The sequence below is a fragment of the Vipera ursinii genome (genome assembly GCF_947247035.1).
Source record: "Vipera ursinii genome assembly, chromosome: 1".
NCBI classification, from domain to species: domain Eukaryota; kingdom Metazoa; phylum Chordata; class Lepidosauria; order Squamata; family Viperidae; genus Vipera; species Vipera ursinii.
In genome coordinates, this window is record NC_139512.1 from 146100375 (window position 1) to 146113390 (window position 13016).

Genomic DNA, 13016 nt, shown 5'->3' on the forward strand with positions numbered 1-13016 from the left:
CACTGTAGGGACACTATTATTTTCCTTAACTGGTATATACTTTCCTTGTAAGGAAAATTGGTAATGAAAATGGTTACAGGTAGTTCTCGACTTATGACCATTTGTTTAATGGCAGTTCCAGGTTATGATGGCCTTGGAACGAGTGACTTACAACCTGTCCTCAAAGTCACAACTGCTGTACCATCCCTGCAGTCCAATGCTTGCAAATATCCTGTGCTCATGTAATCATGATTAGCGGCCTTCCCAGCTTGCTTTGTCAAGCAAAGTTAATTGGGGAAGCTGGATTCGCGGAAGTGGACGATTCACTTAATGACTACAGTAAACTGGTTATAAAATGGGGTCCAGCCACATGATGACCCATTAAGGATTGCACTGCTTAGCAACCAAAATTCCAGTCCCAACTTTGGTCATAAGTCGAGGATTACTGTATATTCATATCCATGAAAATTCTTGAGGGTTCAATAAGTAGCAAAAATATTTTATAACTGAAAAATCTGTTTCTGTGCATATTTGGATTATAAAAATATTTTCCAATATATTCATAACACCCTGTCTGGAGCTAAATATACTATGTTCTTACATGCTCTGGCAAGTAAATTCCTGATCATTACTATATTAGCTATTAGGAACTTGCAAACTGAGGAAATGTAGCTTAATTTAATCAAGTTCTGACCAAGCCTCAAGTTTACGAGACTTGCTTCTCATTCTTGTTCCAGAATAGCTACAACAGATTAAGAAGCATTTCATTCTCTTTTTATGACAAGAGTCTCTGGAAGACGTGTGGCATAAAACTATTAATAAAATCAACAACAAAGTACCATTAGTTGAGAAGAGAGGTATCTACATATCAGGGGAGAGGCTCAAAAATCTACAAAATTGCAGGCACAGCATTGGGATCCAAGCCCTGCCCAATTTGTGTAACATGTACGTGCAAGGCTTGCATTTTAACACAACATGTAGACTTTAATAGTCTAAATTATTAATGGATTAATGGATATAACAAAACAGAACTAGCTGAAACATCAGTCATGATCCTGCCATAATTAAGCACTTCTGAATGAATCCCATCAAGAGAAAATGTTTATATTTTAAATGTAATTTAATGCAAACTTTTGAATAAAATGAATGCTCACAAAGATCACATCTAGTTCAAAATTGCACAACGGATAACTTTATAACTTGGTTCTGAAGCCAAGTTATTGTACTTTACCTGCATTATTTATCCTATTCACAGTTTATATCAAGGTATGAATGTAATCTAAGACTTTGGCAAAGTTAAGCACTCAACAAAATACTTGCTTTAACATAAGAGGGAGAAAGACAGGGAGTAACAGGGAAATTGGCTAGAAATGACTGAATTACAAAATGTCCTTTCTTACCTGAGTCCCAGGAGGAGCTAAACCTATGCAGAAAAAAAAATAATTTTATGTAAATACTATAATAAACCTTTCCCGATTTACTTAATGTGATTCAAAAAGCGTTCAAGTTTATTAAAATAAATTTGGCCCACAAGTCCTATATTGAACAGCTTACCTGTCAGTAACTATTTCAGGCAGAATGTCATGGATGTGCATTTTAGCAGAGCCAAAATTTGACTAATACAATTTAGACTCTGGGCAGCTTACACTTAAAAAGAGAGTCAGAAATAATAAAAAATAAAAAGGCAGATCACAGGTGTTCGGATATTAGCTATGTATTACATGCAATCAGCCACATGACATTTTAACTACCTAATTTCGTAGAAAGCATTATTCATGCCAATATTCCAAGTACTTCTCTGCCAGAGCAGCGATCATGTACGATATCATGTACGATACAAAGTCATAATGGGCTGGATTCACTTTAGCATGTTGTGTGAATTTACCCAAAGGGCTCTACAAATACCTTTGTATTTTTTTAGCAAAAATTGTGGTTTATTCAAAAGATAATACAGGGAGTCCTTGACTTATGACAGCAACTGAGACTGGAATTTCCATTGCTAAGCAATATGGCCATAAAATGTGGACATATTGCTTAAGGAAGGTAATTCCTGCAGCCCCAGTTGATGTTGAAACAGAATTCCATAGTTATTAAGCAAGTAATAACCTATCAGTTTCCCACAACCAAAGCCCACGGGAAGGCCAGCAGAAAATTGTGGATGCCATGGCCCACAGGCAGGTAAGTGGCTGCTGCTTGGTGGGGGAAGGAGCAAGAGAGTGCACAGGGGAGAATGCATGAGAGGATGATGCAGGCATGCAAGAGGGTCAGGGAGGGTATGAAAGGGTGTGTAAAAGATACTAATTGGGTCAGGTATGCAGCATGGCAAAGATGCAAGGAGGTACGTGAGAGGTGCTGGCTGGGGAAGGTGCACAGGGATGTGCAAGAGGCTCCACAGAGGCCAGGGAGGGTACAAATAAATTCTTACTTATGCTTTGATATTTTGTGACGTGTTTTTAATACAACCACTCAGTCACTTAGGTGAGATGGGTAGTATAGAAATGTGATGAATGAAAATATAAATAAATAAAAAATATAGCTGGTGAGCTGACAGAATCCTGACCACTGTTAGAATTTTTCCCCCTAACGATGCTTAGTATTTGCTCTTGCAATGGAGTATTTTTCTGGCTGCACTTTTAATCTGAAAAATATTATTTCTAAAGACCATAAAGTCTGTTTGTTTCACTATAAAAACTGGAATTTTCAAATTTTCCTTTGATAGTTAAATTAATGGCAAAATTTAACTTATTTTTAATTAGAAAAAAATAATATTTCTTATAACATCTTAAAATTACTTAACAAAGAGCTGATTATTTATACATACCAATTTGTGAGTCCATGCTGTTCACTCCTGGCTGTAAAACAAACAAACAAACAAACAAAAAATACACCTATATTTCATGCTGTAGATAAAAGCGATCTCATAAAAGCTTGAGATAACAACACAGACTTGTTTATATATATTTTTTTTTGAGTTAATAACATGGAAGTGGTTTATCCTTGCTTCTTCTTTTAACTCCCCCTTCCAGTCTTTTGTGCTTGTATTTTCTGATTATTTCCTGGCCAAGTACTGACCAGACCCAATCTTGCTTAGCTTTTCAAAATCAGACATTACTGGCTAGGAAGAAAGAAAACTACTGATAGACCTCAATTTACAACAATGAGACTAGAATGTTTTTTTGTTAAGCGGGGTGATCATTAAGAAAGGCGTAGTGTGACTGAACCCAATTTTACAACCTTTTCTGTGATTTGCAACTCATTTCCAGCTTCTCTGCTGACTTTGCTTTTGCAGAAGCTGGCAATCACACAGGACTACAGGAAAATGTGATTGTCATAAGAGTGCAGCAATTGCCAAGCTCTCAAATTATGATCACATGACTGTGGGGCGGGTTCTTAAGTCCAAGGATGGGTTGTAAGCCCGTTTTCCCAGAGCCATTGTTAATGTCGAATGTTTGCCAAACGAATGGTCTTTAAGTGAGGACTATTTGTACTGTGAAAAAAAACTACACTGATACATCTATAGTCACCAGCGGTGGAGTTCAACTCAAAGGAGAGTATTTTTTTTTAAGAAAAAAACACCATGTTAAGTATTAATTTATTTTGGGGCAGTAAACAGTTGCTACCACTTCATGCAGACTCCTCATATTTGGATCTTAGGAATGTGTTTTGTGTGCAATCATACAAGATTACAAATAGTTACATAATGGAACAGGATGAAAGTTTGGTCAGCAACTTCTATTCATCCATGTCCTGGTCACCTCATGGCTTGACTACTGCAATGTGTTCTACATGGAGAGCATTGAAGACCACCCTGAAAGTTTACACTGGTCCAGAATGCATTATTCGATTCAAGATATAGTTATTACCTATAAAGCCCTGCATGGCATGGGGCTTAGTTGCTTTAGGGAAGCTTTCTTCAGACTACGTGGGTTGTTTTCCTTTGTTCTCATCTGGTTTTGTCATCCTTTTTTAAAAAAAATCTTGGTTTTTTTTTCTTGTTTTAAAGTTTCAAACAACTTGTGATCAATCCAGAGTTGGGCAGCATATACTGTAAATTTAATAAATTACTACTTTCTCTTAGCAATCATCTACTATCTGCTTCTCTTTTTTTGAATTTTTGAATGAGACCTCTCAGGTAAAAATCCAGCTTTTGAAAAGTACAGTTAAGATATTAAAGATCAGAAAATTATAACAAAAAAGTATGAAAATTACAGGATATTAATGTACATTTCACTATATAGAACAAAAAAGAATGCATAGAGTTTTGTAATGCTGTTCGTGGAGAATTAGCATTATTTCATAATTAACTGAAAATGGAGACCAAGAGAAAGAAAAGAAATGCTTGCATATCTTAAAGAATCACAGGCTACTGTCAATAAAAGTGAAAAACAAGTGAGGAAGCATATAGGAAGAAAATGCAAGCAATTCAATTTTGATTCTTTTCTAGGATGATATTTAAATTGGATAAGATGATGGAAACTAGACAAAGAAAAAAAAGATTCTACAGAAAATGCTTTGATTCATCCTTCATTGGTTCACTGTATTTTTTACTGTCTGTAAAAGCGGAAATTTCCTTTTCTCACTAGCTAGTACAGAAATTAATATAATGTAGTCTACTTATTTCGCCATGTGAAATCAAGATTATTAATGATCAGGCAAATAGCAAAAATAAGTGAATAACACAATGAAAAGTGGCAATATATAGAGAATAGGTTAAAAAAAACAACCACCCTGAACCCTAAAAGATTTGAGAGAAAGAAAGCTGAAGAGAAACATCTTGCAACAGGAATATTGTGTGAGCTATCAGACAACATAGAACAATCTAAAACATTAAGTGAAATTGTAATGCAGCATAATCAGGAAGTATATTCTACAAATATTATCTGTAATTCTTTTTTTAGTTATTTGCCACACAAACTCCACACCCAATTTCAGCCTCTGTCCAAACCATGAACTTGGCATCATTTTGGTTTTGAGACTGTAACAGATTTGACCTTCTCAAGTTAAGTAGAGTTTGCTTGGGTTAATACTTGGATGAGAGACCATTAGGGAAATGTACATCTACTATTAAATCATCATGAACTGAAGCAAGTTACTGATAAACAACAGATAATTATTAAAGCTAAACCAGTCATTCTAATAAAGCAGACATGTCAAACACAAGGCCCGGGGGCCGGATCCGGCCCGCGAAGTGGTTTCATGTGGCCCGCGAAGCCATCCTGGAAACAGTGAGGGAACGGCCCCCACTGCCTTGGCCCTGGCCCAGAGACCCTCCTCCTGCCAGAGACCCTCAGATCTGTCCCACTCCTGCCCAGGCCCCCATAGGCACCCTTGATGTGAACGATGTAGAGCTGGCCACGCCCACCCAGTAGGCCATACACACTCTAGCCACGCCCACCCCAGGCCACGCCCACCCGGCCCCCTGAGGGCAACCGCAATGCTGATGCGGCCCTCAATTAAATTGAGTTTGACACTCCTGTAATAAAGCAAAATAATCAGTTGTGCATTTTTCATGTACACATATAAAGCAGAGGTTGGGACATAGAATTTACATGACAAAGGGATTGCTGGTCCCTAGCTCCTACTTGCAACATAGATACTTTTTCTCAAATCCTTCCAGATTTAGTCTATCTCACCCAAAATAAAGTTACTCATACTCTATGAGCTAATAAAGGTTTTCTCTACAGCATCTGTAGAACAGATGATGCATGTGGAGAAAATGAAATTATTAGTGATAGTCATTTCCTGACCAAAAAAGATAAAACAATTCAATTCAAATATCTATGAATTTTATAGTTATGTAGTCTATTAAACACCTCAGGCTACCTTATAATGAAACATGAGGTAATCATATTGTGACTCTAAGAAAAAAAATCTGAGCTATTAGCATTTGTTTATTATATAAGTTTGAAATAATTAGCAATAAAGTGGCTCAAGTTCAGAACTTGTTCTGATATAAAAAAGATACTGAATTGTATACTAGGAAAAAGACACAGAAATCAGTACAGCAGAGAGCAAATACTTTTAAAATTGTAAACAGAGTATTTACCGGTCCTGTTGGCTGCATGGGGCCATGAGACATATGAGGTGCCATCATTCCGGGCATCACTGACTGCATCATTCCAGGCATCTACAATCAAAATATGATTATTGTATTTGTTTACAACTAGAACGCTACACCTGCAACTATTTTTGGTTGATGGGAGGATACAGTTTAACCCTGTTCCCAAATAGGTAACTTGGGGCATAACAAAAGGAGTATAGTTATAAAAGGGTATCTAAGTTTAACAAAGGAATCCAGCAATTGTCTAATGATATTCCATATATATAGTATTAAAGCGCTAAATGACCAGAAGCATTAAAGTAGGCAAGATATTAATTGCTGAGGGCCAACAAATAAGGACACAATTGTTCATCTACTTTTGATTGTCTTTCGAAAGGGAACCAAAGACAAAATGTGAAGAAAGAAGCAGACTGGTATGGAGGGATAGCAGAAAGATAAACAAGAATATGGGCCCATATGCTTGTGTCTTATTTTTAAAAAACCCAAACATTAGACTACTTGCAAGTCATTGAAGGTATGGGGCCCAATCCATTTAAAACTCTAAAACTTCCAATTCTAATTCCCAAACCAATTCCCTGTGACCTACGTAAACTCTATTAATCTTGAGGGCTTATTTACCTCATCTATGAACAGAGGATAATACCTGAAGAACTTGTCTCACAGGGCTGGAGTAAGAGTTATGCTGCAAAGATGTTCCAAGATGAAGAGAACTATAAAGTTTAAGAATTATGACTGCAGGGTTCAAAAACATGAACTGTTAAAAAGCGGAGAAAGGCATGCAACAAGGATGCAAACTACCGTAACCAATTAAAACCGCATCATTTTCCTTAGTCCTTAAATCAGAGTAAATTTAGGGAGGGATAATTCTACTCTGACAGTGATTCCGCAAGACAATACACACAAGGGTCTACTACAAGCCAGCTCAGTCAAAGACCCAAGGCATTTATTCATATAGAACTAATTTGCTTGTGTATGCACATGGAGGTTAACCAGAAAAAAAATTTCTGAAAAGAGAGGCAGAGGTTTTGTGAAATTTTCATCAGTCCTCAGTGGGGACTAAGAGGATGGCAATACATAATATAGTTAATTGGCCGCATTCAGCCAATTTTGTTGGCAGATCCCGCAAATAGTTCTAGGGAAATCAACCCCCAAATATGTGACGACAATCCCTGAAGGGTTGGCCAAATAACCCCATTCCCATGTATCTTCAGGGAGCATCAGGTTATTGCTCCCTCTTACCTTCCATCTTGTGTGGAGGGAGAGGTATTTGGTAGGGCTACTGCTCCACCCTCAATCCACAAGGTTTTCTTGGAAGCGTGAGGAAGAGAAGAAAGAACGGGAGTGGCCCTCCCATTCCCCACCATCCTGTAGAAGCAGGAGAAGAAAGGAGTCTTGCCCCACTGCTGCTTCCAAATAAGTGTGTTCCAACCAAGAGTTGCTCCCTAGACATCTCCATCCAAATAGTTTTAGAAACACTTTCAGAATACAGGCCACCAATTATATTCTAGCCCCATAAAAAATAAAAACATTTGTGCTTGACAAATCCAGGTTTTAGGAAAGCCACAAAGCTACACAGCTATGCGGTGGCTCTCGACACATGGGTTTATAACCCACTGTCTCTGAACGGCAGTCCTGCTTTAAGTGCTTGGAGACAGCCTTACTTTTTTGACATATCACTTGATTCACAACTCAGGATTATCTATAAATCAGTGCCTGGAGAAAGGAAATACCAATATCAATAGGGAAAAATGTTATTTAAATAAGAATAAACTGTGAAATATGATAAAATAAACTGGAATAGTGGAACACAGTAGCCCCCAAAAGCAATAAAAAAAGAGTTTCTAAAGATTTGTTAGTTTTTTTCCTTAGACAGAAAAATAATATCCCTTGAAGAAAGAACATGGGTTGTTGAAATGAATGGGACAATAGTCTCGTATCCAAGACATAACTGTCCATATTTTAAGTGGCAAACACATATACAGCTTGCCTTACATTTCTTGGAATTCATTTCTAGTAATATGTGCAAGATGATCACCCATTTGTGTTCTATGATTTCCACGATGGCCAAGCAATAAAATATGCCAGGGCACAGTAATGTGAGCAGAACAACAATTTAATTCAAAGCAATGGCCTAGGGAATTTGATCAGCTATGTTAAATCGTCTGATAATTAGAGGCTTTGCAATTAACAGATAATAAGATAAATAGCTGAACTGCTCAAATTACTTTTCATGTCTCCTATTCACCATTTATCCTTGTTTAAAATACATGCACCTGCACTAACAAATTTTGGTAGTGTCCAGAATGCAAAGGACTTACATGATTTTTAATGCCATATGCGGACAGAATGACCTTTATTCACCAAAAAGATGAAAACTTTTTTTCATTAGTGCAGGACTAACACTATGAGTTACTTTAAAATTCAAGGTTTGAACTAGTGTAAGTATGGACAGTAAAGGGTTTTTTTTAAATTCTGCTATATCACACTGAACACAAAGAACTAAGGACACTACAAAAAGGGAAAATGAAAGCCCAGATCTGAAAAAACTAAACTACCGGTACTTATTGACATACAGGAGAAATATATTGCGGAGAAGTAAGGATTCAACCAAATAGTAAGCAGCGTAAGGCCGAAATACTTTCCTATCCCAAATGTTATGCAGAAAAGTAACTGACCTGTTTCAAGAAAAAAAAATCTTCTGATTCATTTAAGTCAGGAATAATGAGAAAAAGAGATTAGGAAGACTGTACTGATATGAATCAGTGCCAATTCCTAACGACCTATGGAAAGTTTTTAAAAGATTGAAATTATAGCACTGTTTCATTTTAAAGTAGTATACATAACAAAATCACAGAAGCCCATTTACCTGTCCCATTTGTGGTCCTCCCATTGGAGGCATCATTTGAGGCATCATCCCATGAGATACTGGAGGCATGTTGGGGGGCCTTTGGCCCATAGGATGCATTCCCATGGGTGGATAGTGAGGCATGCCTGGATGTCCCATCTGAAAAACACAGTTCAGGATTTTAGGAATACAAGCAAAACAGAAACCAGCTAAGTTCCAAATATGGTTAATTAGGACTCACAATCAGCTAGTTTTTTGTAACTGCTACAATATTATCAATGCTGTCAATACATAAATATTTTATACTTTTCCCTTTGTGGATATTACAACTGACGATAGTTTAAAAACTTGCTATTTTATTATTGCAATTACTATTTGTATCTATTATATGAGTAGTCCTCAAGAAAAAAAAGTATAACAAATGAGTATTAGGGATGTACAAAACATTTCCATCATGTAATGGGCTGTTCTGAGTTTGAAGCACTTTAGAATGTTACAACAGCTCATTTTGCACTCAAACACTATTGTTTTGTGTTTGAACAAGACCTTCTGTGATTGAAACATTGTACATCAGATTTCAAATGATCCAGTCTTGGATATATTGTTTGCCAGATGAGAAAGTCAGAAAACATTCAGAGAAAATCAGAACTGTAAACGCTGATCCTATTTTCTGAGAAAATGGTAGTTGAAACATGCATAGAGCAGGTCACTGTCCACTGAATTGGATAGCTATAAAGTTAAACCATTTAAATAAAACATCCAATTATTTATGGCCATTCAGATTTGCACTCTGACAGTCTAAAGCAATTAAACCTTTAATTAATTTAAATTTATTGGTTTAAATCATTAAACCAGTAAAAGTTAAAATATGGAAATTGAAAAAAGAAACCTGCTTGTATGTTTCTTAGATTTTACTTATATAAAATTAAAAAATAGCTGTATGAATTTATCTATCAGCTAACATAGACTGTTCAGTGCAAATACTGAGGCAGACATGAGTTTTACTAAAAATAAATTAAACCACATACACTAGCAACTAGCTTGTTAGTGATTTATGGCTTTTAGACCCAAAACAAAATAGCATTTAGCTATCTCCTTGTGCATAATCCTGATTAAAGATCACCTAAAACACCTTTTTTGTATTATTTTCTTCAATCATTATTAGGGTAATCTGCAAAAGTGGGCTTTTTCAAGTGCTACATTTAGGAAACTATGTATTTCAAGTCACTAACTTTGTTCTGCAATCAAATGGAAATACTTTTTATTAAGCAGATGTTATTTTGCTATTTTAAAATTTTAATCACATTTTGGAAGGGGGTAGAATTGTGTTTTTGTTTTCAACTATCTTTAGATTGTAAAATGAATAAAACTCATTAACGTGTATATTTCATAATCTGCTCTGAAAAGTTTAGGTTACCTTCATTATATTCTTAATTTTGTAAAGAAATATTTTGGTTAGCAAATCTTCAAACAGTAAAGACTTGGACAGCAAGTCTTCAAAGAAGAAATAACATGTATATTAGGCAGGTTTGGGTATAAGTGGTATAAACTTTCTTAAGAATTAAGCACTATTAATGGTACAATTTCATTAAATATTCCTGTAAATAATATTGGCATTGACCTACTTGTTTGAAAATAGTTATAAGACTTGTAACTCAAGTTACAACTGTTCAAATGCTTCACATATATTAGTAACATTCACATGGAACAATAATAATGAATGTTGACTTGTCATTGAAAGCTCTTACTTTTCCTTTTGTAACTACAGCACGAAATAGAAAGGATTTGTTTGTTTTGCAACTCAAATCAAGGTTCTTGGCTTACTGTCCCCTTTTAAGCCAGTATCAAAAACTACAGGGTTTTTTGTAATTTACAATGCAGAGGAAAAACCAGGAGTTGCAGGTGAACAGTAAAAAAGTGAAACGAAAGTGAATGCATTGCTTGGCACAATAAATGAATAAAATTAACCAATATTTATAAATCAATATAAATTCATCCTAAGCTAGTCCTCCAGAATTCTGGCTTAGTGTTCCAAATGATCATGCCAAATAATTTCAATTTGTCAAATTCTATTTATAATTAGTATAAAACTAGCAAATCTGAGTGTCTTTCTCTGAAAAAGGCTGTAACGGTGGGAAAGTTAGAAGGAAAAAGAGGATGAAGAGCAGCAGCAGCAGCAAGGTGGAGGGCCCCAATAACACTGGCACTAGAAAACCTGAAAGACCAGGTTAGACGATCAAAGAATCAATGCGGATCGATCAAAGAATCAATGCGGATCGCTAGAAGTTGAAAACAACGTGATGGCACACAATCAACAATGCTGATTGGGCCGTTTTTCAAATGTTAATATTCATATTTCTGTTGATTCCCTACCACATGCACTGCTGCAAAGATTTAAGTCTCACCATTCTTTGGAATGGTGGAAAAAAAAATATGCACTTACCAGGCCTTTCCAATATACCTTTCTAGGTACAGGGAAAAGAATGCCAAGCAACAACCCCAAAGGTGCTTTTTCACGTTTTGCATCTCATTCAAGAAGCTTCTCCAGATCTGAGCTGAAGAAGCTTCTTGGAGGAGAAGCGAAACGTCTTCAAAGAAAAACAAAGAAAGTCCAGTTGCTTCATGGGACAAGGATGACTGAGAATCTCCACAGATGCCAAGCAACAAGTTAAATTTTCATCCAGCATTCAGGCATTAGCTAAAATCTCATACCGGCTAGAATGCTAAATAAATCTTAAAAAAAAAAACCCACCCGTGCCGAAAAAGCACTAGCATACCGTCACCGTTAACATGACAGGCACAGACTCGGAGCGAAAATGCGGGCAGACTTAACTCAAAGTCACTGAAGAAGACTAGTCAGGGTAACTCAGGGGTCTTCAAACTTGGCCCTTTTATGACTTGTGGACTTCAACTCCCAGAATTCCTCAGCCAGCTTTGCTTTCGAATAGCCACGCCCAGCGTCCGAGGTCAAAACGCTCCCGTGCTGCCTCTGTTCCATCTGAGGAAACTCTTGCGCAGGGGTCTTCAAACTTGGCCCTTTTATGACTTGTGGACTTCAACTCCCAGAATTCCTCAGCCAGCTTCTGGCTGAGGAATTCTGGGAGTTGAAGTCCACAAGTCATAAAAAGGCCAAGTTTGAAGACCCCTGGGGTAACTAGACTCCCTCCACACCTTCAAATGAGGCCAAGAGGCCAGAAGAGCTTTTTTTACTTCACGGCTACGAAATTTGGAAACGGGAGCTGAAAACCCGAAGGAAAAAGGCAACTTACTTTTGCGCCTCTCCCTCCCCCACAAAACAAATCGTCCGCTGCCCACCTACCATAACGGACTCTCGGCCCATGCCGCCGCCGCCGCTTCCTGCCCCGCCGGCGCCCAGCCTCATCGCAGGGTTGAGGAGGCTGCCGCTACCCGCACCGCCGCCTCCTCCTCCTCCTCCGCCGCCGCCGCCGCCACCCCTGCCTAGGAGTCTGCCCCGGAGAGGCTGGCGAGAGGACGGTCCGAAGGGAAGGAGCGGTTCGGGTTCCCCGCGCGGCGGAAGGAGAGGTGCCAGGAGGCTGACGGGCTTCCCGGCGGGCCAGTCCGGCCGGCCTCCCATGCGGGCGCTCTTCGGCGACTGCTCCGGGCCGGGGGCTCCCACAGGGCGGACGCCTTCGCCGGGGTTGAGCTGCATGAGGGGAGGCGGCTTGGGCAGCGAGAAGGGCAACGGCTGAGGAGAGGCCGCGGCGGCCGCCGAGTCTCCGCCTGACATGGCTTTCCCGGGCGCAGGCCTGGCTCCGCCGAGCCGGCCCTGCTTACTTCCGCCGGGATCCGAGGGAGACCGTTAGCCGGAAACCGAAGAGAGAAGAGGAGAAGGAAGACCGGACACGGGGGGGGTGGGAGCTCCGTAGGGTTAAGACTCGTCGGAAGTCTGCGAGGGGGGTGGGGAAATCACGGCGCACGCGGCTTTGAGGAGGAAAGAACAAAAACCTCGCGCCGGTAGGGGGAGGGGCTGCCGCTTCTCCTCTCGCCGAAGGGGAAAAGGCGGGCCAGCGTCCAAGACCCGAGCGCGAGTTGGGAGGGGGGGGGAAAAGGGTAGGAGCCGGAATGGAGGTGAGGAGGGGGAAGGAGAAACGCGCGGAGCGCAGAGGACGC

At 38.9% G+C, this 13016-nt stretch overlaps 1 protein-coding gene across 5 annotated transcripts in view; it reads right to left on the reverse strand.

Moving 5' to 3' along the window:
• The window catches only part of PRPF40A (pre-mRNA processing factor 40 homolog A), a 34105-nt gene extending 21217 nt beyond the window's left edge, over window positions 1-12888 (reverse strand). The window contains exons 1-5 of one of the 5 annotated variants that reach the window (XM_083350439.1): window positions 12205-12888; window positions 8907-9044; window positions 6026-6106; window positions 2801-2831; window positions 1380-1402 (exon numbers count right to left, since the gene is read on the reverse strand). In XM_083350439.1, the coding sequence (XP_083206565.1) occupies window positions 1380-1402; window positions 2801-2831; window positions 6026-6106; window positions 8907-9044; window positions 12205-12633 (702 nt within the window). In that variant the 5' untranslated portion in view covers window positions 12634-12888. Of the gene's footprint in view, window positions 1-1379; window positions 1403-2800; window positions 2832-6025; window positions 6107-6658; window positions 6722-8906; window positions 9045-12204 lie in introns of those variants that run through there. The other 4 variants (XM_083350440.1, XM_083350441.1, XM_083350443.1 and 1 more) reach the window with 4 other exon arrangements.
• Between the last annotated feature and the right edge of the window lie 128 nt (window positions 12889-13016).